We start from the raw sequence: 26,465 nt of genomic DNA on the forward strand, positions 1-26,465 counted from the left end.
AACTGTAAATGTGCGGAAAGCCTGAGTTCCTTTAAATCAAGATTAAAAACACATTTGTTTAGGATTGCCTTTGACTGTTCTACTGAAACATCATTAGTTCAAGTTTTTTAGTCCAACTGTTTTTAATGGTCTATTTTGTTTCTACATTTTATTCCTACTTGCTTTTATTCTGTTTTATCTTCCTTTATTTTCATCATCTAAAGCACTTTGCATTGTCTCTGTACTAAATTGTGCTATACAAATAAATTTGCCTTGCCTTGCCTGCCATGATACTGATTTGGCCCTTTAGAAGTAAACAACAGATAGAAATATTACATGTTTCTGCAAATATATCTTCTGTAATCTGGGATCTATTGTCAGAGTAAATAAAGGTTTCTGTCTTTCAGACTTTCCTTCCCTCTTTCTGTAAAAGCAGCAGTGCAGCAGGTTGTTTTCTCCACCTTTTTGTTCCATGCATCAAAATGAGCAGTGACTTTAAGGAGATGTTCAGTTTTAATGCATTTAGCACAAAGGGCTGAAAACAGAACCACTTCAAAGCAAACCAATAGGTTGTTGGGTTGAACACAGACGTTACATTTACAGCAGCTGGAAATCCAGAGATTCAGGGGAAATAGTTGATCACAGAAATATTTTTAAACACTTTAATTCCCAAATCCCAAGTAAAGACATGGAATTAGTTCAACTGAGACGATAGAAGGACGTTCTGATTGGAGATGTTCAGTCTCACCTGGAGCACAGCTGCTCTGATTGGCTGCCAGCAGTCCAGCTCCTGTTCTGAAGAAGTAAAACATGTAATCACACCCCTTCTCCTTCCTTTAGATCTTAATATAAATAATCTTCTAAATTCCTGCTTTACTTAGCAGTTTGTAATACTGTAAACTCAATATTTAAACAAATTAATTAATATGCATATAAACAAACATTTATACATTTTCATACCTTAAGCCAACGTTACCAAGACTATTGTACATGTGTGTATAACTGGGCCTAATGTACCTTCAGTAAATACTACTGGTTTGTTGACTAACAGCTTATAATTATGTAGCTTTAAGATAAGTTAAAATAAAAACTAATTTACTTTTAGTTTATAAACTGGAGACTGAGTCAATATTATATTTTTTTTCTCTGCAGAGTTATATCTATCAATTAGAAACTGGTTTCTTACTCTGAGTCTGAGGGTCCAGGTTCAGCACTGAAGGATGGAGGTTCTCCTTTGGACCAGTCACTCCTCATGGACGGACAGTTGGATCCTGGAGGTTCTGCTCTCTGTCTGTGGTTCTGACCTCTGAAACACCAACATGTTGTTATTCAGATCACATCAATCAGTGAGAAACTATGTGAAAAAAACTAGAGAAGAAGCTCTGAACACAAACTGCTGCAGAGAAGCAGAAGGTTTAAAGATCCAGAGTGAAACATTCAGACGGTTCTGTTGGACCAAACTGAACATTATCTTAATAACCGGGTTCTACTGGTATGAATCACATGGGTCCAACCAACACCTGCAGGACAACAGGCTCATGTCACAGTTCAATGGAGCTGATGAGATCAGATTTAGATGAATTATTCTACAAAGTACTTCTATAGTATACACTACTAGTACTACAAAGCCCAGAAAGTTCTGGACACGGTCCGATTGATCGCATCTAGTCTGAGAAGGTGGAGAGCAGAGGATCTGGTCCCTGATACCAGAACTAAAGCTGTTGATCTGGTCTGAGGAGCTGATGTGGCCGTCGTTAAAGAACAGAACACATGAACGGACCATGAAACAGAACCTTAGAACAAGAACAAAGTTCTGGACAGACAGGAGACATTTAGGGAACTAGGAGAGTTAAAATGCAGTTTGGTATCAGAGCAGATTGTGTTCATCAGAGCAGGATGTTAAAGTGAAGCTGATGTTCAGAAGACAGAAATCAGTTCCTTCATTTCCAGAGGGAGAGTTTATCAGAAGAAGAAGGATTAAAAGGTCCAACTTGATGAGAACAGAATCAAAATCAGAGGCAGGGTGACGTTTGGGTTGCGTTTAGGAGGAAAGGATAGGTAGGACTATGTGCACAAAGACACCAAGGAGCACACTGCAGTAAGAGCTGCTTCTAAAGCTGGGTTCCATCTGCTGGAAAGAACCGTCGTGCCTATTCATGACCCACTGAGTCTCTACCCTGGCTCATTAAGTTCACGATCTAAACAACTTCTGGGATTTATCAAGCTTGAAGCAGAGAAACTGACACTGAACCTGTTGGTTATCCAGTTTGATGATGATGTGGAACTATGTAACAGAATAGAATAGCTTTGTTGTCATTATGACATAATGAACTAACCAATGCATCTCTTGCTACGCATTAATATACAAAAAATAGTTAAATATAAGAAGATGGAAGCAAAAACTGAAATAACAAATCTGGACGAGATCTAGAGACAGTTCTGATGATAGAAGCTGTAATGGATGGTGAGCTATTTAAAATAAAATGCATAATTAATATTTTGTAAACTATCAAGTAAATTATTCAAAGTGAATTTTATGAATTAAGAATGTTGCATATTGTTTATGGATGTTTGTCTGTTTTGATTAGCATTGTGGTGGTTTATGTTTTCTTTAACGTTATTTGCAATTTGTAATGTTTTGAGAGTTTTGTGTGTACCTCACAGGCTGCCGTAGATAATGAGGGTGGGCTCTATAAAAGCTGGTACAATCATTGTTCCAATGAATGGCTTGAACTGTCAAAATGTGTAACCAAGAAAGCAATATAGTATTCCCTAGTGAAAGCAGCGAGGTACGTTTTTGTTTGTTTGTATTTGTTGTTTGTAAGTTTGTTTTGTATTCTAATATTTGTATATGATTTAGTTTTCACGGTGACTTTGGTGACTGAGAGACTGTGTACCTTTGGTGACTGTGATGGATCTTCATCAAAGAAAATAAACCCTAAAATCACCTGTTGAGACCGGCTGAATAATTCAAGTACTGGGGAGCTGCTACAGAAGCAGCAACAAGGAATGATGATAGAAGCAGCATGATGGAGTTTAGCAGCAGCAGCAAATGCTGCTCTGATCAGAAAAAGTTCCCAGTAGGAGTTCTCACTATATTTGTCCCTAAAAACAGTGTTGGAAGGAATTATTACTGGTCTCAGCTGACAGCTCTGATGGTCCATGAAAAAAACTGTTTCATCCAGGAGATTCTGGCTTTCATGCACCGGTAACGCTGGTCTGAAGGCACCAGTCTGAACAGTGATGAGCTGGGTGGGAGGAATTTGGGGACGTTTGTGGCTCTTCTGATGCATCTGGACTTGGTAACCTCCTGATGCATCAGCAGAACCACAAGCTGAACATGGTCCTAACCAGTGAGATGCTGAAGATCAACCAGTTAATACTCTAGATATTATATCTCTGTGGAGTCACATGGATCAGTTAGAAACTGGGTTCTTACTCTGAGGGTCCAGGTTCTTCACTGAATGCTAGAGGTACATCTTTGGACCAGTCACTCCTCATAGATGGACAGCTGGATCCTGGAGGTTCTGCTCTGTCCTCCTTTAGATCACAATCCTCCATCTTCTGGACTTCAGTCAGCCTGAGAGAGAAACCAGAACCAGTCAGTTCCCAGTGGTTCAGGTCCAGTCAGTGTCTGTAAAGCAGAAAGCTGACTCCCATCATGTGTGTAGAGGACCAGAGGAACCTGAGTTCAGCAGGTACCATCTGGGTCTGGATTGTCCTCTCCTTCACTACTTCATTCACCTCCTGATGTCTGCTGGGTGATCTCCTCAGAACCATCTGGAGAAGTTCTGGGTTTATTCAGAAAATTAAGCTAAAACTGAGTGTGAAACCTTTTCAGGTCTAAACTGGAATCATATTCCAGGTCTGTGGAAACATCCAGAGTGAGGTCAGATGTAGTGAATGCAGGAGGGAACATTTCCTCTGAAATACTGATGTGTTGGTTCTGAACACAGCGGCCCGCTCACATGTTGGAGCAAGTTCCTGTTAGAGAGCCGTAGTGCAATTATACACTGTTTAAAGTTATTTAAGGTTTAATAAATAACTCTGCCTGTTATGTATTGTCCGGTGAATTTCTGCTCCAGAGCTGATATCAGGACAATAGTTGAAAGGGATGATTCGAGCACTGGTAGTCTTTTAACAGCAAACAAGTGACAACTTCTCTTCAGGTTCAAGAATTTATTAAAAGAAATAATAATTCAGTGAATCCTGGCTCGTCGTCATTTCTGCTTTTAACTTTTTGTTCTATTTTTTCTTTATAGAAGAAAAACCAGAACCATGGAAGAAAAAAATAGTGTCCTTGGACAAGACACTTCACCTGCATTGCCTGCTGCTGGTGGTCAGAGGGCCCGGTGGCGCTGGTGCATAGCAGCCTCACTTCTGTCAGTCTGCCCCAGGGCAGCTGTAGCTACTAACATAGCTCACCACCGTCAGGGTGTGAATGTGCGTTTGAATGGGTGAATGACTGAACTGTAGTGTGCAGCGCTTTAGAGGTTGTCTAGACTAGTTAAAGCGCTATACAAGTACAAGCCATTTACTATAGAAGGTACATCTGGTCTGGCGTTCTTTTAGCTGTGACATCATCCTGGAATAACAGATCACCCGCAATTACCATCTATTGTAGAACAGATTACTGGATTAATGTGTGCTTCTGTGCTTGTTTGTCTCTCTAGTTGTGTCTCTGCTCTGTCTTCTCTAACCCCCAATCGGTCAAGGCAGATGACCGTTCATACTGAGCCTGGTTCTTCTGGAGGTTTTACCTTCCCATTAATGGGGAGTTTTTCTTTCCACTGTTGCTTCATGCTTGTTCAGTATGAGGGATTGCTGCAAGGCAAGGTAAGAAGAGGCAAATTTAACTAACAATGTTTTAGTAGAACAGTTTAATTAGAACAGTCGAAGGCAATCCTAAACAAATGTGTTTTTAATCCTGATTTAGGTCTGAGTCCATCACTACTCCCAGATTTCGGGCCTGATCAGTGATTTTTAGCTGAAGCAGCTGAAGCTGTGTGCTAGCTTTTGGTCTCTCCTCTATTGGTCCAAATATTATTACTTCTGTTTTGTTTTTATTCAATTAAAGAAAGTTTTGGCACATCCAGGCATTGATTTCATCTAGGCATTTATCAGTGCCTGAACTGGTTCATAGTCACCTGGTGACATGGTGATGTAGAGCTGTGTGTTGTCTGCATAGTTATAGTAGCTGATGTTGTTGTTTTTTATGATCTGAGCAAGAGGGAGCATGTAGATATTGAACAGGAGGGGACCCAGAATGGACCCTTGGGGAACCCCACATGTAATTTTCGTCATCTCTGATGTAAAGTTACCTACTGATACAAAAAATTCCCTGTCCTTTAAGTAGGATTTAAACCAGTGGAGAGCTGTACCAGAGAGGCCGACCCAGTTCTCCAGGCGTTCTAACGGAATGGAGTGATCGACAGTGCAAAGCCATAGACAGTGCAGACGACTCTGCCTGTGGCTCTACGGTTCTTCAGGAGTGAATGCTGCTTGTCAAGACTTTGATGCAATCACCTAGGTTCCCTTATATAGCAATTTTTTGACCAATCTGTATAATCTGACCCAATCTGTATAATCTGGTTGATTTTGACTCTGTAAAGTGCCTTGAGATGACATGCTTCATGCATTGGCGCTACGTAAATAAAATTGAATTGCATTGAATTTACTGCAGATCTAAGTTAAAGCAGCAAAGTTCATCTTAAAGAACATGGAATGAGTTTAAATTATCTTAACTAATTAAGAACAATATTTTGTATTTGTTTCAACCCATTTACAATGCAAATCCCGAGTCAAACAAAACATTATTTGATAAAATAACATTTTAAAGAGTGATTTTCTCAGTAAGAATCTGTAAACTTTAGCAACGCTTAATTTTACTAATGTTATTATACCTCCGGGAGGCTAGAGGTCACTGTGGTGATCGGTTGCTAAAGTCGGTTACTTCTAATGTAACACAAAACACCTTTAAATTGACATTAATATTCCATATTAATGCGGCAATAACGCTCATAGCACTACCGAACGATTGTGGTATGAAACAAAAACAAACATTGTGCTTGAAATGGCCGTAGTCACATCTGGGAAGCGGAAGTTCCCCGAAGCTAATAGCTTTTAGGCTAGCAGACATTCAGCGCTATGTTTAAAATGCTTCAGTTTTATTTTCGGCGTAATGAGTGGACCAGGTAACACAAACATCAATATCCCATCAATATATAAAACCCTTGTGGGGATAAAGTTTGTTATAACCATAAAAACACACTCCAATTACATCAGCGTTTGGCATGGCTTGAAGAATGCTAGCAGGACCTACATCTGTCATGATTTGTGTACTGAACCTGAACTGAACCACACACAGAGCTTAGTTTGTGAGTTTTATTGTATGATGAGTAGTAAAAGCAGGAGACAGAACCAGGCTGGATCAGTGGCACGACAGAATGAAGACTTGAATGGAGACTTGACCAGCAGCACGACAGAACGGAGACTTGGATGGAGACTTGACCAGCAGCACGACAGAACGGAGACTTGGATGGAGACTTGACCAGCAGCATGACAGAACGGAGACTTGGATGGAGACTTGACAAGCAGCACGACAGAATGGAGACTTGGAAACCAGGCTTGATCAGCAGCACGACTGGATGAATACTTGCACGACTGGAGTGAGAGCAGGACCAGAATCACAGCAGACAGGTGGAGAACTCAGGCTGAATGAGAACCAGATGAAGTGAGCAGCAATGAGCAAAATCAAACAAGAGAAAACAGAAACCAACAGAACGAACCGACGAGGAAGGACTGAATGCAGGCAGCTTAAATAGAGAGGGTGACTGGTGAGATGAGTTCTGGCTTGATTAGAGGCTGACAGGTGTACATGATTACTGAGGTGGAGAGGAGACTGGGATGTATGGAGGGCGAATAGTGCCCTGAAATGTCCATGGTGCAGCAAGCAAGGCTGCAGCATGACATCGGTTTGCTCCATGTGTTTTAAAACACAGTGAAAATGCATTACGTAAACCTTCTAAATAACATTTCCTTTTCCCTGTTTGTTTCTCTGCCAAAGTTGTTGGGGCCTCATCTGAGTTTGGTTCACTTTGGCCATCCAAGGAAGAACAGTGGGCCAGGAAAGCGTTGGGTATTTCAGCAGCGGGCTAGTATGCGGCTCTGGGGCCAGGGTAGGCCGGTCTGACATCGTGCCTGCAGTCTTTGACCCGGTTGAAGTCGGGTCCCCTAGCATGCAGCGGACGTTTCAGTCCAGATTTTGCCCTTAGCTTGGGAAAGTGGGTCCTGTGCCGGCTTTTCGGCTCTGTCTGGAGTTTGTTTCCCGCAGCAACCGAGGACGCAAAGCAAAGCTGGTTTGGCATAGACAGATTGATTCACTTCGGCATCTGTTTTAAGCAGATCAGATCATCTGCAGACTTATCTTTGATTCGCCCAGTAAGATGCATACAAACATCTTACTGGCGCAGCCATGATGAACTGGTGCACTCACACAGTTGACAATACAGTGATCTGATTGGCTGAGCAGCAAAAATCGAATCACGTGACCTCTTAGACCGGAGCGCCACAGTTTAGATTTTTTATCGGCAATAACTTATTAATGTGCAAGTGAAAACGTGGGAACATTGGTGTTTTGACATCACTGCTATGTGTAGCAACTTATTCCGGTAGAAGAAAGTTGCCCCCTGACAGTTCATACGAAAACTCACCCTACAGATTCTGGCCCACGGCCTATGAAGAGCGACAGAGCAGGTAAGACTGTTTTGCGCAGGTTTTCAGCAAGGGACGTGTGTGTTTCTTACCTACATTTCCAAAAAAATAATCCACTAAGACTTTTCACGGCGGTCTGAAACTCCAGTCCTCGAGGGCCAGTGTTTGTCAACTTTCAGATGTTTCTGCTACAACACACCTGACGCCAATATGAGCTCAATAACAGTCCTGCAAAGCTTGACTGCATGTTAGTGATGCAGTTTAGCCTTTAGACAGGTGTGTAGGACAAGGGATACATCTGCAGGAGACGTCTCTCGATGATTTGAGTATTTTTTTATTTATTTTTTATTTTATATTTTTTTATATAAAACTTTAATAGTTTTAATGTTTGGATAACCTCTCTCTACAGTCTAATATTAGTGTCAAAAACAAAAGTTTTTTAACAGTTTATTAATGGCTACCAAAATGTCTAAATCAATACATTTTTAACTATAGATACAAAATAAAGGTTTTCGCACTAATAGCACATATTTTGGAGCAATCTGCAGCAAATAAGCCAAGAACAGGAACCAGACCCAAAACAATCGCATCAAGAACCAGAACCTCTCCACATGGAACATCTACTCCACTAACTGAGCCACCCAGAACCCGCATAAAATATTAACTGGACACATTTTAGGGATCCATGAAGACAGGAAAACACGAGTTATACCATAATATTGGTGAATGTTGCCATGACAACATGCCCTACAATAAATAAACTAATAACTAAACAGTTTTAATGTCTTTCTGAACTGGGTTCATAGCAAACAGACATCAAATAACGAGTCTTTCCAGCTGCTGGAAAAAAGTAGCAGAACGCCAATTTCTTAATGACTCGACCATCTTACCACCACTTTACCTTCTAAAACTTTTTATTCTGCATTAGACAACTAGAGCCTGATAGGGTTATGATAATAACCCCTTGTTGTACTAGAAAGAAACTAACACAGAACACAAGTTACTTTTTTGCAGAAGAGGAGAGTGGAACCAGATGGAAAATCACACTCCCTGAATGTTGTTGAGCTCAACTCTGCCGAGACATCTCTGTCTTCTGCCTTTATTATCGGACCTCAAAGAAGGATCAGAGATTAATCCAAGGAGGAGTCAGGAATTTTACAACATGTTGGTGTCACACAAAGAGGACCACAGAATGTTATCACTGTGATCCTCAATCAGTTGCAACCACAAAGCTGGATACGCCATAAATTCCTTATCTGGAAGAACCATTTGTTCTCCCTGTTTGAAGTTGAAACAACAGAACATCCCTTTAACCCAACTCTTGTAACAGGCCAAATGACCGTAACTTAATGTAAATAAAATGACGATATTTACATTTTCCTAACAGAGCCACTAAATCAACTCCAGGCACAGAGAGCCTAAATGCAACATTTATGGCAGTCCAAGGAGTTCTTCAACAGAACCATATTTTGTTCAGAGATATTGTGATAACCATTCATTTTCGGATATATTGTGCTGCTCTAATGATTTAAAATTAGTTTGTTTCTAAGTTTATTGGTAGGTAAATCAGTGCAGTTTTCTTTCTTACGAACAATTTATGGTGGACAGTTAATGTGGATGAAAGTTGAAATGTATTTAGTGAATTAAGCCTCACAGTCTGTATGGACATAATGACATTTTCTGGGATTTAATATCTGACCATTTGAGGAGATTGTAGGACTTCTTATGGGCCAAATAAAGTTTTATCAGACTTTAGTCTCCAGTCTGACCACAGCTGGCTGATGTTTGGGGAAGGAGCACTGTGATTGGCTGAATGTGATGGTGGAAACAGGAAGTGCTTGTTCTTCTAGAAATGTCCCAACATAACTGTTGGTTTTTGGTCCTACTCCCACAGACACCAGACCTCTGAGGAACCTGGAACCTGCTAGAGCTTATAAAGTTATAAAGAATATTATTTAGTTGTTCCTCCACAGTTTGTTCTGTTCTCTTAAAGCACAGTTTAAGTCAGAACCGAATAAAGAACTAAAATGATTAAAAATCCTGTTTTTAGTCCCTGCATCAGTTTCTAACCACAAATCAAAGTTTAAGTCCTGGTTGGTCTCTGCAGAGTCACATCCATCAGTTAGAAACTGGGTTCTTACTCTGAGTCTGAGGGTCCAGGTTCTGTACTGAAGTCTGGAGGTCAACGTTTGGAGTCGTCACTCTTCATAGATTGACAGCTGGATCCAGAAGGTTCTGCTCTGTTCTTCTTTAGATCACAATCCTCCACCTTATGGACTTCAGTCATTCTGAGAAAGAAACCAGAACCAGTCAGTTCCCAAACGGACTCTGAACCTGTTTCACCTGATCTGATACCCGACTATTACTGACTCACCTGAGGCTCCGCCCACCATTTCTTCTTCTTTTTGTATCAACAGTGAACTGAGCTTTATAACAATAAGTTCAGATGTAAACTGTTTTTTTTTAAAGTCTGGATGTGACTGCTGTCACTTCTTCTTTCTCTCCTTTTCTTCTGTGGTAAATATCCACCTTCAGGTTTAAGGTTCAAGGTCCAATGTACATTTATTATCGTAGGGGACAATTATGTTTTACAACCAGCAGTAAAAAGACAGGAAAAACCACACACACTTTCAACATTCATACAGTTAAATACTAAAGTTTAAACTATGTAAAACTGATGGTGTGAGTGACTTTCTGAACCAGTTAGTTCTGTGTGGCAGTAAAGTAGATCTGCTGACTGATGAGAGCAAAACAAGGTCTGTACTTGCTGGATGACTTAGATGGATTGAAATGGATCTGACTTTTATCAGTGACCAGACCTCGTACAGTTCACTGAGGTCCTGAAAGGAAGCCATGAAGTTGTAAGCATCTTTATAACACTCCAAAGTTTAATCCTCTGTTTGACACTAAGTGACCTGAACCAGCAGATAAAAGAAAACATAGGAATAGATTCTACAAAATAAGAATAACACATTTCTATAAAAGTAGTATCAATATGCAAACAAAGCTTACAGTAAAAACACACAAGCTGGTTCACTGTTTTACATACAAAGTCAAAGTGGAGTGCTGAGTACACGTTTATTTCTATAACTCATTTTCACTGACTGATGTCAGAAAATGCTTCAAGGTTAAACCCAACAAAACACACATCAATAACCAATAAAAAAACACGATGCAATAATAAATGCTGATCATAAAATCTCAAGTCTAACTAAAAGCTTTTTGTAATTAAAACATCTTTAACTGCTTTTTCAAACTATCCATTGAGTCTAAACTCTGTAGGGAGATCAGCAGTAGATCCTACAGCCTGGGTACCACAGCTTGGAGAAATCGGTCTCCTGGAGGGGGTGTCGGGGAGAGGGGGAGGGGCAGTAAAATGTTTTAATCAAATTACCACAGACAGGAAGAGGGATGTATTTGAATCTAATAGAAACATATTGACAGCTGGTCCATCTCGCTCTGAAGGTTAAGACTAAAGTTTCAAGAGTAAACTTAAACCTGAATGGCAGCCTGTATAGCAACTTTAAACGGGGACATGTCATAATTTTCAGTTCTTCCTTTTCACGTTTAAATCATTCAGTTTGGTCTATATAAAGTGGAACTGCAATGCTTTGGTCTGAATTCCTTATGTAATATATCCACACATTCTCTCTTTTTAACCTGTTCTGAGGTTCGTCTGAGAGAAACTCCTTTTCGTGCCGTCTCTTTAAATCTCAAGGAGGCACTCCTACCCTCCAGGTAGGCCATTATGGCCCATATTTGGGCCATAATGGACACCCAATATAACATCCTGTGACATTTCTTTACGGAGAGGCACTGCACATTACAAGTTAATCCAATAGGAACTATTCTACACAGCTGCGATCAACAACAATTATTTTGGATTTTGAGAGGACTTCACCATTGAAATTTGCGAGAGCTATTGTTAAAGCAACAATGTCCACGTGCACGGCAGTCGGATGTTCCAATACATCGGGTAAAAGTGAAAAAAAACATTAGTCTTTTCAACTTTACGATTCATGATCCACCACGAGTTCGCCATTGGATTACCTACTTGAAGAGGGAGGATTTGCCATCGAACTTCTGGCCAGAGAAAAAAACACGTCATCTGCAGCCAACATTTGGAAGAAGAATGTCTTCAAGATGACATAAGAGCGAGGATTTTCGGTAGGTTTTTCTTTTTTATGATGTAGAATTTGCTGGAAGATTTGTTTACCCAACCAGGGGGGTCAAGGGAAAATCAAAAAGTAGAACTCTGAAAAATGAGCCTGAGCTGAACAGAAAATGAGAGAACAAAGATGTTTGAAAGGCCATATGACTTGGAGAACATTCACGCTTCACTGCCAAAATTAAAATACAATTAATAGTACACGTCTGACTTTAACATCTTTGTACTTTCATTACAAATATGTAAATTTTTTTGAATTATGGATCCATTTCTTTAGAACTTAGATCTTTGTTTGCAGTAGATTTGGAGGTTAAGATGAGCATCAGCAATGCCTCAGGTACACATTTTTGTAACAACCCGGATCAGCTAGGTCTCCAGAACCAGAACTTCAGTGGCAGGACGTTCCTTTTTAATGATCATATCTCCAGAGAAAATGCCTCCCTGCTGCTTAAAGATGTTCAGAGTCAAGATAGGGGACATTTCAGTTCTACACCCTCACCGATGAAGGAATCACTGTGTTGGATATGGAGCGCACTGTGTACGGATACGAGCTACAGATCATTAAAAGAGTGACCTTGGTGTTACTTTGTTGTTTATGTGCTGTACTTTAATTTTATCCTTTACCAGCTCCAGTCTCTGAAGTCATCATCTCTTGAGAAGAAAACAGGATCACCTGCAGCTCAGGCAGGATCTATCCTGAACCCAGTTTCACCTGGTCCACCACCCCTCCATCCAGTTCTGCTCTGCAGAGCAGAACCACAGTTCAGCAGACTGAGAAGCAGCTTAACCTCCATGATGGTTTCAGGCGATGATCCTGATCTGACCTACAGCTGCATAATCAAAACCTGGAGGAGATCCACATTCTGGCAGCTTCGTAAGTATCAGACTCCACAAGAAAACATCCAAGGAGATTAAACTGGTACTTTCCTCTGTTCCATATTAGTTGTGTATTTCTTGTAGTGACTAATACAGTGAAAGTTGATCATATGATCAATTACTGATGTAAAGAAAGAAGGTGGTTCAGCAGTGAGGGCTTGTTCACGTTTGACTAATAGAATCTGGGATAATTTCTAAGATTACACTTGAACATCTTTTATAGATTCAGTTACCAGGACGACAGTTGAAACAATACCCCCCTGTCTGGCATTGAAGATGTCGTTGAAGAAACTGGATTTTGGGTTTTCATTCTCTGTTAACCAGAATTAAAAAAATTACAAGAAACAAAGGTTTAAGATATTTTACTTTGTCTATCATATCTGAGTTTCACTTTCTGAAATGAGCGATGGATAAGTTTTTCCCAATATTATTTTTTTAAATGTACTTGTAAATAAGTGTATTTTATTTTTATAGAATTCTAATTATTCATATATTTTCTCATAGGATTTTCTTTAAATGAAAGGTGTTTCAACAAAATGAAAACTGAAATTTTCAGATGTAGTGCAAATTATATGGTGAATATTATTAATATTCAGATATGTGGACTAACTCAAGGAAACTAAAGTCCTGTTGCAATTCAATTCAATTCAATTCAATTTTATTTATATAGTGCCAATTCATGAAACATGTCATCTCGAGGCACTTTACAAAGTCAAAATCAATCATATTATACAGATTGGTCAAAACATTCCTATATAAGGGAACCAGTTGATTGCATCAAAGTCCCGACAAGCAGCATTCACTCCTGGAGAAGTGAAGAGCCACAGGGAGAGTCGTCTGCATTGTCCATGGCTTTGCAGCAATTCCTCATACTGAGCAAGCATGAAGCGACAGTGGAAAGAGAAACCACCCAAAAACCACCTGGGAAGGAAAACCTCCAGCAGAACCAGGCTCAGTATGAATGGTCATCTGCCTTGACCGACAGGTGGTTACAGAAGACAGAGCAGAGACACAACAAGACAGACAAAAAAGCACAGAAGCAGACATTGATCCAGTAATCTGTTCTACATTAGATGGTAGTAGCGGGTGAGCCGTCTTCTCTGTACATTAAATGGTATCTGCCTGGATCTGGCCTAACAGTTTGGATCCATTTAAGATTCTGCTAATGTGGCTCCATAGAAACCTGTAGCTGCTCAGCAGCACCACCTGCTGGTCTCCTATCCTGATAGAAACACAATGAAGGCTGAAAAAAGAGAAAACAAGCAAAGAGAATAAATGTTTCAGAACAAATGAACATTCATCAGATGAATGTTCTCTAAAGCTGCTCTGACTGAATCACACTGGCAATCCAGCTTTTCATTTCCACTCAGGGATTTTAATGGGGATCAAGTGAGGCAGGACCTGCTGATGTTAGATTCTAATGAATGTTTTAAAGCCATAAACTGTACCAAAGGATCCAAATAGCTTGTTAAACTTCTGGTTTAAACTCAGTGTTGACTAAATTTAGTAATCCGTGTTTGATGCATGAATCATTCTAATAACTTCTCATTTTAACCCCAGCTTTAACTTAAAAATTCAACACATCAAACATTCTGCTGTCCATCTACACCTTAAAGACAAAGGAAACTCTTTTAAGGACCAAAATGTTCACATTTTGGACAAAGAAGACAGTTGGTTTGAAAGGGGCGTGAAGGAAGCCATCTATGTTAAGAGAGAAAAACAACCTTAAACAGAGGAAGAAAACTTACAATACAGCTATAGGGTTGACTCCTCACCTATAGGAGATCCTCACCTCCATACGGGTAATCAACATAGCTCTTGTAAGCCAGGCCAATAACTATCCTAACGACTCCCCATTGCAGAGGCGTGGACCAGTTTGGGTGCAATTTGCATGTTAACTAAGCCATTACAAAGTCTTTGTTGGGCAGTAGTGTAAAGCTTGGAACTCCACACTACTCCAGAGTTTTTGAATTGAGAAAGCTTTCTGCATAGGAAAGCAAAACATCTTCATAACTTCTGAAAAACTTCAGTTGTTTTATTTTTTAACTTTTTTGGAATGACCATGACCTGGATGACTGAGAAATTTCATCAGCAACACATCAAAAAATAATTTTCTCTCTTTCTGCCTGTCTGCTTGGATGCCAGATGTTGTCTTTCTCATGTTATAAAGTTATATTTGTAACAGGGAGACGATCTAAGGATCCAGGTTCTGTAGAGCAGCTTCTGGTTCTGGTCCGTCTGAAATGTCCGGACAGGAAAGGAGAAAAAAAGGAAATGATTCATGTTTGAATTTATGATGAAAAGAGAAAATCTCTTTTCCTTCTTCAAAATCCACAGTGGACTTAATGGGGAGCTGCAGGTGAAGGTTTTACCCCCACAGTCCCTAAACAGGATTAAAATCTATGTTCTGACCTCAGCAGAGCAGAGCTGCATGATGAGCCACAGATCCAACAGAACCAGAACCGTTCTGCAGGAAGAACAGAGAAAATCCTCCAAACAAGATCTGAAATTCTCTGAGCTGCTGCAGAAAGTGTTTCCATGCTCACCAAAGGAGAAGCTAGAGCAGATCAAACTTTATCTTAACTCAGTTTTAGATTTTACCTTCAGAAAGAAGGAAATAAAAAAGATTTGATTTAAAATCATGAAGGAAAGCTTCATCCTCTGATTGAAGAAACCATCATTTACTCACTGAGGTGTTTGCAGCAACAGATAAAATGACCATAGCGGCCTAAACATTTTCAGAAAACAGCTAAAATATCATTAAAAAACTCCAGAAACTGCATCACAACAAAGCAAACATGCAGCCTGAAAACTTTAGAGTTGAGCTTTATTTCAGATTTCTTGGTTACAGGCTGAAAATGAACCAGAGAGAAAAAAGATCAACTTTCCAGTTTCATCAGTTTCAGATCAAAACTACATGGAGCCACTAAATGCAGCTTAGTTTTCATTTCATCCTCATTGGTCCACAGAGACAAACAATATCAGACACTAAATGACAGACATGATCAGATAAACAGGATCAACATCTCTAAAGTCAGAGTTCATCATCAGGATCCAGTCAGTCTCTTTAAACTCAAACTGCTGCAGCTTCAACCTCTGGATCATCAGGACAGCTCAGCTTCTCTCCTCTACTAACGTCATCACCTCCACCTCCTGCAGTGAGAAGAAGGAGCAACAGAGGAGATCAGTGAGTGTTTCCAGCCTCTGCAAGCTGAACATGGACATCTCATCTGTTTGTGAAACATCAGCTGACTAAGAAACATGGAGGCTGTCCCTGAACACATCTGGATAAAACTACTGAGAGAAGGACACATGTCCAGATGTGCTGAGTGGACTTCAGCAGAGCTTCTGCTCTGTAGAAAGACCACATGGTGACTAAATGTAATGATGGGCTGTGAAATCAGTGATTTGCAGGCTGCAGTCAGACTGATCTCAGAGCTGTGACTAAGATGAAACTGATCAGCTGTTTCCTGTTGAAATGAGAGAACAAAGAGTCTGAGATCAGATCTGATGCTCCACAGCTTGATGAATGAGGACCACTGTCTCTAGACATGGTGGAAGGCTGTCAGCTGGAATCCAGCTGCATTTCCTGGAGACATGAACACAACAACAACAGTCATCTTCACATGGACACAAACACAGGAACACAACAAGGAAGCCTGTCACTATTCTCCTCCCACTGAGAAGCTGCAGCTTTACTGGAAACACTGGATCTTTGCTTTGGTACCAACTGGGTTCAGAACGGTTCTGCTGACAGCAGCTGGACTCACTCCAACCATCTACTTACACAGATTTCAGTTTGTAGTCTGGATTCTTTACAAGATCCTCCAGTTGCTGAACATCTGACTCCTTCAGGCTGTTGTACTTCAGGTCCAGTTCTGTCAGCTGGGACAGGTTGGACTTCAGAGCTGAACACAGAGAATCACAGCTGATCTTCGACAACCTGCAGCTCTTTAGTCTGAGAAAAGAAAAAACAAGATGTGAGCTGAAGCCACCAGGATGCAGGTTCTAACAGTCCAAAAGAACCAGTTAAAGAACTCTCGTTAATATTAATGAAAACAAGCTGCTGCTCAATAGAGACCTGCTGACTTTAGCTCTTCAACAATCAACAATATTAGAACTTTCAATAGTTAAAATTTGTTTAGCAATTTTTACAGTATTGGAGTCACAGCACTGATCTCTATTTATTCACTAGATTGCTGATGGGCCGTTGGTAGTTCACATCGCTGTGAAGCCACCAGTTGTCATATTGGTACTCCCTATTTACCTCCAGTAACAAGGAAAAACGTGTTAGTACATCCACCGAATGTAAAATTACCTGTGAAACGTTTTCAAACATCCAGAAAACTGCTTGTTGTTGCAACCAAAGCTATGGGGTTTGGAGAGATTAGGAAGTAGTAAGATGGCAGACAGTGACTTCAGTTTTTCGGGCAAATCAGCAATCTAGTAAATAGAGTGGGTCCCAGCTGTACCTGTACAAGGTTCTGGCTCAGGTTCTGCCCTCTACACGCCCAGATTCAACCAGAAATGGTCAATGCAAAGCACCTCATGAATATCAATGTGTATAAAATGTGTCAGCTGATCATTTTTTCATTATAGTGATGTGGCAGCCACAGAGAAAAAGCAAATAATATCTCACAGAGATGTTTATTAAATTTAGAAATCAGAGGTAAAAGCACAGTTGTGCTTCCGTGTTTTAGTTAGTAAAAAGCTTCTAAACGTGCTGAAGCATCAATCAGGGATTATATATTTGTTCCTGTCAGACAGATTCCAGGAGCTGAAATTCACTTTTCTAAACTGGGTTAAATTCCCTCTGACCCGCTTCACATGAGGGAGATTTATACACACTGGGGGTCCAAATGCTGTCCGGTTCTGACCTGAGATCAGGGCTCAGACTCAGTTACACAGAGAGACAACATTAAAAACTGGCTCCAAGTCCATGAACAAAGTCAGGAAATATTTTTTAGGATAAAAGATCTGAACTTTGATTTTCAACTTAATTTATCCAATTCACATAAATATAAAGTCAGCTTTTTAAAAAATCATCATCAATTTAGAAAAACTAATCTGAAGAAAGTTTAGAAACATTAGAAAACCTTCAGAAAATCTGTTTTTCATTTCTATCTTCCTCTCTCTCAGTTCTGGATAAAAGCTGTAATTCTAAACTGAAATTGAGCTCATAGTTTCATATTTTCTGTTGATTATTAAATAAATCCTGGCAGGATGTTGGAAAATGAAAAAACATCTAACTAGACCAAAGCAGTGAAGAAGAAAGCAGACTTTACCATGAAGATCCTCAGTTTGGATCAGTAGAATATCAGCCAGATGTCTGCAGTTTAGGGTCAACATAACTTTCACATCACAGATATCAGAACTAAAACATGGAGTCTGACCTCAATCTCTGTAGTTTGCAGAGGGGAGTCTGGAGAAAACCACAGAGCTCCTTCACTCCAGCATCTTCCAGGTTGTTGTAGCTCAGGTCCAGTTCTGTCAGATGGGAGGGGTTGGACTTCAGAGCCAATCCCAGAGAAGAACAGCTGATCTCTGACAAACTGCAGCTCATCAATCTGAATAAAGAATAAAAGATGTTCAGGTTAAAACTGAAATATGAACAGATAAATCATAAAATGTCAAAAATTAATTTCTCTGAATGTAAAAGTCCCAGAAACATGATGAACTGATGTCTGATATTTGATCCAGTAGAACTGATTTAAAGTGTTAAAACCCAGCAGAACCAGAATATGTTATCATGACGTGTTGTTAGAATATTTCTGTTGGGTCTTCAGTGGTTCTGAGCTGGAACCAAACTGGACTTCAATAACCAAACTGTGACTTCAGAGCTGTTAATTGAATGGAAGAAGCTCAGATTTCGTCATCCAACCATCCAAGCTGAGATTTAACTGGAGGCCAACAGTTCAGAGCTCAATGTTGCTTCAGTCCAGAAGGTGGAGCCCATAACAAATGGACCTTTTCCAGTTTTTACTCTGCAGAACATCTGGACCACATTCAGACTCTTCAGGAAAAATCCTGGTAATTTTTTCCTGGACTTTCCTGCTTGTGTCTATGACTCCTTTATTGTCGGCTATATTAGATGATGCTGGATTCATGGTGAGAATATTTACAGAGAGTCTGCAGTCATTTCAACAAGTCCTCCCATTGTTTAGATCCTGGCTCACTGAAAAGGGCTCCTAGAAAGTAGAGCTGAACAATATCAGGAGAACATGGCTGTACAACGAGCAGACAGGACCCACCGGACTCCAGTTAGGAACATTTTTACTTCAACTGCCCAGAAACCCCTACACCACTCCCATATCTGTCATGGTGGTTCATCTGGACCTTTTCTCGCCATGGTTCTGACCTCCTCAACCCTCTTTCTCCTAGAACTCCATCATCCTGCCTGTCTGGATCATCGTGGGGTTCTGGGACCTCCTGTAGTTTGGCTGCTGGGCCGAACCAACAAAATCCGGCAAGAAGCTCCATCTAACAGCTCCAGCACTGAACATATCTAGCTGGGCAGTCTTTCCATGAAGCTTTCTGCTTTCAGCCACATCCACCACACTCTTTTCCTCCCAGCTCCTCTGGCTTTGGTCCCGTTCTGACTGCTTCCGGGTCTGGCTCTTTATTTTTCTCATCTTGGTCCTTCTGGCGTCCATGTTGGAGCTGCTCCCCTCTGCTGTGTTGCTGAGCAGAACTGTTTTTGGTTCTTCACAGTTTCCCTCTGCTGGACTTTTTCTTTGGCCTTTGTGAGCGTTAACTCAGAGTCCATTGGTACCGGTTCAGACAGCTTTATGTCCTTTTATCCCAGCTACAGTTCTGGCCCGTATGAGTTCTTCTTCCAGTTCTCCAGAACCACAGTTTCCTGCCAGTTTGTGTCCAGCTGTAATAAATGCAGTCATGACATCTGGAACTGAACTGGGCTCTTTTAAAGATGATGGAGTATTTCCCCACATAGTGCTGCTCAAACACAGCTTTTCCAGCTCCAGTTATCTTTTCTCTGCTCTAGTCAAAGGTCAAACAGCTAAAATGTCGTCTGCAGCTTCTCCCACAGCAAACAGGAGTGAACTAACTTTATCTTCCTCACATTTCTCATCTAGAGCTTTTGATGTCTGAGACCTCTCCAATCTTCTGACCCACCTCGCCCGTTCTGCAGGACAGGAGAAGTCCAACGGTTCTGGAGGGGTTACTTGTACTGCCGTCTCCATCTTTGTTCTTCTATCCCTGGTTTCCTCACCTTCAGGATGTAAACCTCTGGATGTGTTGTCTCTTGGTACCTCTCCCTCAGCCCACATGGGCCCGTCAGGACCACATCCTAGCAACACCAGCAGCTATAGTGAGGTGGTCAGCTTAGCGCTGGCTTTCAGTAGTGATGGTCTGCTTGAAGCTGAAGCTCTGGAGCATTTGTCAGAAACAGCAACACAGTCCTTCAGAAGAACTTTGTTGGGGCTTGATTCATGGGGCCGGGTCATGGGTCAATGAAGTCCAAAGCTTCATTTGGGATGCCATTGATCTGGTGGTTCAGCACCTGCTTCATGGCTTTCAGCAGAAGTCCATCATGTGTAACAGCCGCTCCATGTAGCTCTATAATGAACCAGCAGGTTAAATAGGGATGTAGTACTATGGACCGGGCCCTGGAACCTTTAATCATGGCTCAGCATACCACCTATTCACAGGTGGTGCTGTCTTCTGCTACCTAAAGAAGAAATATACCGGATGCCTCATTATGTGCTGGAGCACATCCTGTATCACCGCCATATTGGCTGGGTCTTTTCTATTCTTGGCTCTCATAGGAGCTGACTGCAGTAAAGGCAGAGGGAGCAAATTTGCCTGTATTTTATGCAGCTTATGGTTGCAATAACCAGCAATAATTGCTGGAAGTAGAGTATGTGTTGTAGATCACTATTTTTAGGCTAATATTCTGAAAATGAGACATTACACACTGATAATATTGCAGAAATGTAGCCCATAAAACATACTTTAATGTTTATCAATTTGTTGTCTCTGTATTTGACAAACTAAGGCTGAATCATATTGCCACATGAAGTACCCTGGAGTTACAGGGTCAGCACATCCAACAAGCTGTGCCAAACAGTTCTCTTTAAAGGATATTAAGCTCCTGCCTCAGTTGCAAACAAAGTGTAAGATGTGATTCACCTAGAAAGTTATAAACCCTTTTCCAGGCCTTTTTTTAGAACTGTGTGCATGTGTATATAAACAGCAATCTGAAGAAATTATTGATGCTGGAGTACAGAAAGGTCAGGATTGGATGATTCAATTTAGGATCAGATTTGTTAGACAGACAGTGAAAAAAGAACAATAAAAATTTTAACAATAATTAACCCATGTATGAAAAAAGTATTTGGGCATGAGAACACATTTATTTACACAAAGTGTTTACATCATGGAGTGACGTGTCTATGCATACTACGTCTGAATCCTCCCCTTGCCACCTGCTTTGGCCGTGTTTTTATAGCTGGTTGCTTGTTTGTCTCACAAAATCTGGCAACACTGTTCATCAGGAGAGGAGTATATCAGCAGTCTGCTGCTAGCACTTCTTCTCCTGAGCCACTATTGAGGTCTTTTCAGACTCTAGTTCAGACTCCTTCCTGACCTTGTGTGTGCGTCTACTTCCCAGGTTGCTCCTGAGTTCTGGATTCTGCTCCAGTTCTGTTCCTGGCTCCAGTCATTTAAAATAATTCAAGTTGTCTCTGGACTGATGCTCCTAGCAGGCAGCGTATGGGCTCCAACTCCCCTGGACTCTCCTGTGATCAAACCTAGCTCACCCTCCGTCATGCTCTTCTGATCAGCTCCACGTCACATAAACCAACTGGACTCCCAGACCTCACTCATTCCTCCCTGGTGGTTTCAATTTCCCCTTAGGTATGCAAACTTAACCAAACAATTCTCCAAATTCTTCAGCATCTTCATTAACTTAACTGTCCTGTCTGTGAGCAGTTGAGGATCCACCCGGTGTTCCTGGTTCCAGAAAACAAGTTCTCAAACCTATTTCAATAAAACTTTTAATCTTCACCAGTCTTCTGAGTGTGTTCGGCATGTGGGTCACAGCTGTTAAAACCATGACACACCAAATGTGATCTCAGCAGTGCCACAATAGTTTATAACAACATTCACCTCTCAGCTTTATCAGGTCAAACTGCTCTCAGTCTAAAACATTACTTATCAGCTCAGGTAATGGGGGATCCCTTTAATGTGCAGCTGATCCAGATAAGGAGGCAGGTGGGGGCAGAAATATGTGAAGCTAAAGCAGCTGAATATCCAATGTATGCTCTTCCAGTTGGTTGAATTATTTACAAGACTAATTATCTTCTCATATTTTGTAATTAAGAGTTTAACTGGCCAGCAAAGTTAAAAATATTAATCCATCCATCCATTTTCTGACCCGCTTAATCCCTCATTGGGTGACCAGGGGTGCTGGTGCCTATCTCCAGCGTTCAATGGGCGAGAGGTGGGGTACACCCTGGACAGGTCCCAGTCTGTCACAGGGCAACACAGAGACAGACATGACAAACAATCATTTGCAACCAATATAGCAACCAACTTTAACTTTAGTAGTAGACAGCTTTGATCTGTCATTGTTATAATTCTACTCCACACTGGGCCCTTTGATTTGTCTGCTCATGCCTTGAATATTCTCAAACATCAGTCAAAGCAACTTTATAAGGATTAAATCTAAGGTTAGCAGATTTTCACAAAGTTTCTGTGAAAACGTCCCAACACCTGATTCAGAGGTCTATATTTTTTATCTATATTATTTTATTTATCCAGAGGTCTTTGACAATCGTGGAGGCTCTCAGTTGAGCAACATGGGTTTTAGGAGTTGCTGGTTCTAGGCAATAAATCCCGGCAGGAAGTTGGAAACAGAAAGAAACTTTAACTGGAGCAAAGCAGTGAAGAAAAAAGCAGACTTTACCATCAAGATCCTCAGTGTGGATCAGTAGAATATCAGCCAGATGTCTGCAGTTTAGTGTCAACACAACTTTCACATCACAAATATCTGAACTAAAACATGGAGTCTGACCTCAATATCTGTAGTTTGCAGAGGGGAGTCTGGAGAAAACCACAGAGCTCCTTCACTCCAGCATCTTTCAGGTCTTCATTCTCGCTCATGTCCAGTTCTGTCAGATGGGAGGGGTTGGACTTCAGGGCCAATCTCACAGAAGAACAGCTGATCTCTGACAAACTGCAACTCCTCAATCTGAATAAAGAATACAAAATGTGAGCTTGATTGGATGCAGGTTAAAACTAAAATATGAACAAATAATTAATAAAATGTAGAAAATTAATTTCCCTGAATTTAAAAGTCCCAGAAACATGATGAACTGATGTCTCATATTTGATCCACTAGAACTGATTTAAAGAGTTAAACCCAGCAGAACCAGAACATGTTATCATGACATGGAGATTACCACACAACAGTAATCTCTACTTAAACACAAATCCTTCAATGATAACCTGCCACTTGTGGACATTTAAGTTTAATCCATCTGCCATCCGTTGAAAATGCTGCTGTGTTCTAATCTTGTCAGGGTTCTGGTAGAACAGTGGTTCTCAGACCCATAATGTTCTAAACATGGATCATTTAACAGAGTTTCAGCTCAGATTGTTCTGGATTTATCTTCAACCTAAACCAGCAGCCTGCATGGAAGGTTTTCTCTAAGGAAACATGGCATCTGTTTAAAGTTCTGCTCATTCAGTCCCTGATCACTGAACTTTGGTCTGATGTTCTGCTGCTGGGCTCAGATGTTCTCCATCATACTGGGTCAGTTGTTCTTAGTGGGTCTCTGTGTGTCTGTTGGGTCATTCTGAGAAGTAAAACATACGATGAGGAGACTTTATCCACCTTCGGCCTTCAGCTGTAGATCAGACTTTCTAAAGACTTGATGACAGCTCAATCATCTTGATTTTTTATTACATCTTTTTACAAACCAATGAAATAAGAGTCATTCCTTTATTCTTTTGTGTTGGTTTTCATTAATCACTGACAACAGCTCCTGCAGATGAATTTAGACTTCTAAAATATCATATGCCTTCTAGTCTTTAATACCTAAACTAGTGTTACACACATAATATAAGATGAGATAATCTGGCAGTGAGCAGGGGAATGAGGTAGGTCTAAATAGGCAGGGGGACAGGTAAGCAGAGTTGGCACTAATTTACTGCAACAGCTGGAACAGATAAGGTGAAAAGCAGGGGCTGGTAAGTGGCTGAGCTGACTGGAGGATGAGTGGTGGCTTGATGGAGTGGAGTCCAAATAACACAATCAAACAACTATTTATGACAGTATTCCTCTTTGCAGCGTATAATAAATCCAGAGTATTATTATGTCTTGTTTTGCATGTAACATACAGTTTAAATGTGGGCAGGGTGGAGGACAGAGTCACATAATTAAAATCTCCTGAAATGAGGATGAGTGCCTGGGGGTGCTTTGTCTGCAATCTAATCACTGGCTGCGGATGACGTCACAGGCTGCCTATGCATTTACAGACAGGGGTGAAGGCTGTTAACTTGCTATAATATGTACTCTGAATTTAACCTGTCCCTTGGAGAGCATTGAGCTTCCATTTGGCAGCACCAGGGTAGCATTGTGGGTCTAAGGGTCTTGTTCAGGGACCAGGGGCAACAGTCTGTGGGATTTAAACCAGCAAACTTGCAGCCTTCCCAAAAGTCAAACACCCAACTCTAACCATTAGGCCATCACGCCCCATATATAAATATAAATATGATACACATAAAAATTGGGTGTTTATTTTCTCTTGTTTATTTAATTCTTAAATATTTTGGCAACTTTAATATTTTCTATATAGGGTTTATATTGTTGCTGTTTTAAGTTAAAAATCAGGGCATGAATCGTCCTGTTTTCATTCGGCATGCAAGTTATCAACTAAAGATTAATTGATGAGAGGACATTTTCTCATAAATCCAAGTTTATTTTATATCAAGAGATTCTTTCCATAATATAAACGGCTAATTTATTTTACAATATGCTGAATTTTAAAATAGGCACATCATTAAATTTAAATTTTTTTGATGCACCTGTATGGAAAAAAAAACAATAGAATAAACAAAGAAAATTGGTTTTCTCACACATTTTTAAACTTGGACATATTTATAAATTCTAACAAATCATGAACCTGTTGGGTTACTAAATAGAAAAAAATAAGTTGAATAGAATAAAACATAAGAAACACTAACAATTCCCACAAAATCCCTCACCATCAACTGAGCTTTTAGAATTATGTTTTTTTCTAACATGTTAAACATTTGTTTTGTAATGCCCTCCACTTCTATGTTATCACAATATTTTGGTTGAGAAGTTGAATGGTTTAAGTTGCCTCCACCATGAAATGTTTCTCTTAGTATTCTAGAAAAGCAATTTTCACATCACAAATATCTGAACTAAAACATGGAGTCTGACCTCAATATCTGTAGTTTGAAGAGGGGATTCTGGAGAAAACCACAGAGCTCCTTCACTCCAGCATCTTTCAGGTCTTGGTTTCCGCTCAAGTCCAGTTCTGTCAGATGGGAGGGGTTGGACTTCAAAGCAAAGACCAAATGCGTACAGCTGATCTCTGACAACCTGCAGCTCCTCAGTCTGAATAAAGAATAATTAAAAGATGTGGGGTGAAGTCAACATGATGCAGGTTAAAATTGAAATATGAGCAAATAAATTATAAAATGTAGAAAATTAATTTCCTTGAATGTAAAAGTCCCAGAAACATGATGAACTGATGTCTGATATTTAATCCAGAAGAACTGATCTAAAGAGTTAAACCCAGCAGAACCAGAACATGTTATGTTGCGTTAAGGTCCAGAACAAGGTGTATTTCTCAGCAGTGGTGGCTGGTGATGAAGATGTTCTGGGGTTGGTTTGGGGCGGGGTTCATTAGGAGATGGAGATTACCAGCCAACAATAAACTCTACTTGAACATAAATCCATCCATGATCACTTGCTGCTGCTGCTGGATATTTAAGTCTGATTGCTCTGGCGTCTGTTTAAAATGCTGCTGTCTTCTAGTCTGGGTCAGGGTTCCTGTAGAACAGTGATTCTTAGACCCATAACGTACTAAACATGGATCATTTAACAGAGTTTTAGCTTAGATTGTTCTGGATTTATTTTCAACTTAAACCAGCAGCCTGCATGAAGGGTTTTCTCTAAGGAAACATGGCGTCTATTTAAAGTTTTGCTCAATTGTGTCACAGATCACTGAACATTGGGTTGATGTTCTGCTGCTGGGCTCAGATGTTCTCCATCATACTTGGTAATTTGTTTTCAGAGGGTCTCTGTGTGTCTGGTGGGTCATTCTGAGAACTAAAACCTACGATGAGGAGACTTTCTCCCCCTCAGCTGTGGATCAGTATTCCTGAAGACCCGAGGGCAGCTCAGAGGTTTGAGCTAAATAAAAATCATATTGACTTTTGATTACATCTTTGTACAAACCAATGATATGTGTCCTCTGCATTTAACCCCCTTAGGGAGTTGTGGGCTGCCACTGGGTGGCACCAGAGAGGTCTTGCTCAGGGACCCAGGCCAGAAGTCTGTGGGATGTAAAGCACCAAAGTTGCAGCCTTCCCAGGACACATGCGTCTTGGTGTATTTACCAGGGCACCGTTCCCCCTTCAATAAATAAATGTAACTAAATATGATGTAGCCCTTTAATACTCACAAATTAAATAAGTGGGCTCCGGGTTCTATCAATCTCTTCAATGTTTA

General features: G+C 40.5%; 2 protein-coding genes and 1 long non-coding RNA gene across 3 annotated transcripts in view; all 3 read right to left on the reverse strand.

The window, feature by feature from the left end:
- Positions 1–1,388, reverse strand: part of LOC110368151 (NLR family CARD domain-containing protein 3-like) — a 36,779-nt gene extending 35,391 nt beyond the window's left edge. The window contains exons 1-2 of the mRNA XM_036124962.1: positions 1,166–1,388; positions 728–774 (exon numbers count right to left, since the gene is read on the reverse strand). Coding sequence (XP_035980855.1) covers positions 728–774; positions 1,166–1,233 — 115 coding nt within the window. The 5' untranslated portion in view covers positions 1,234–1,388. The remainder of the gene's footprint in view (positions 1–727; positions 775–1,165) is intronic.
- A 2,072-nt stretch (positions 1,389–3,460) lies between these two features.
- On the reverse strand, positions 3,461–9,940 carry LOC118556778. Its single transcript, XR_004927362.1, has 2 exons — positions 9,834–9,940; positions 3,461–3,559 (listed from the first exon to the last, which is right to left on the reverse strand). It is a non-coding gene; the product is annotated as an uncharacterized LOC118556778 (long non-coding RNA).
- Positions 9,941–15,864: 5,924 nt separating this feature from the next.
- LOC105920568 (NACHT, LRR and PYD domains-containing protein 12) overlaps positions 15,865–26,465 on the reverse strand; it is an 11,168-nt gene continuing 567 nt past the window's right edge. The window contains exons 2-6 of the mRNA XM_036125139.1: positions 25,170–25,346; positions 22,773–22,949; positions 18,130–18,303; positions 16,524–16,694; positions 15,865–15,889 (exon numbers count right to left, since the gene is read on the reverse strand). Coding sequence (XP_035981032.1) covers positions 15,877–15,889; positions 16,524–16,694; positions 18,130–18,303; positions 22,773–22,949; positions 25,170–25,346 — 712 coding nt within the window. The 3' untranslated portion in view covers positions 15,865–15,876. The remainder of the gene's footprint in view (positions 15,890–16,523; positions 16,695–18,129; positions 18,304–22,772; positions 22,950–25,169; positions 25,347–26,465) is intronic.

The sequence above is a fragment of the Fundulus heteroclitus genome, chromosome 21, assembly GCF_011125445.2.
Source record: "Fundulus heteroclitus isolate FHET01 chromosome 21, MU-UCD_Fhet_4.1, whole genome shotgun sequence".
In the NCBI taxonomy this organism is placed as follows: Eukaryota; Metazoa; Chordata; class Actinopteri; order Cyprinodontiformes; family Fundulidae; genus Fundulus; species Fundulus heteroclitus.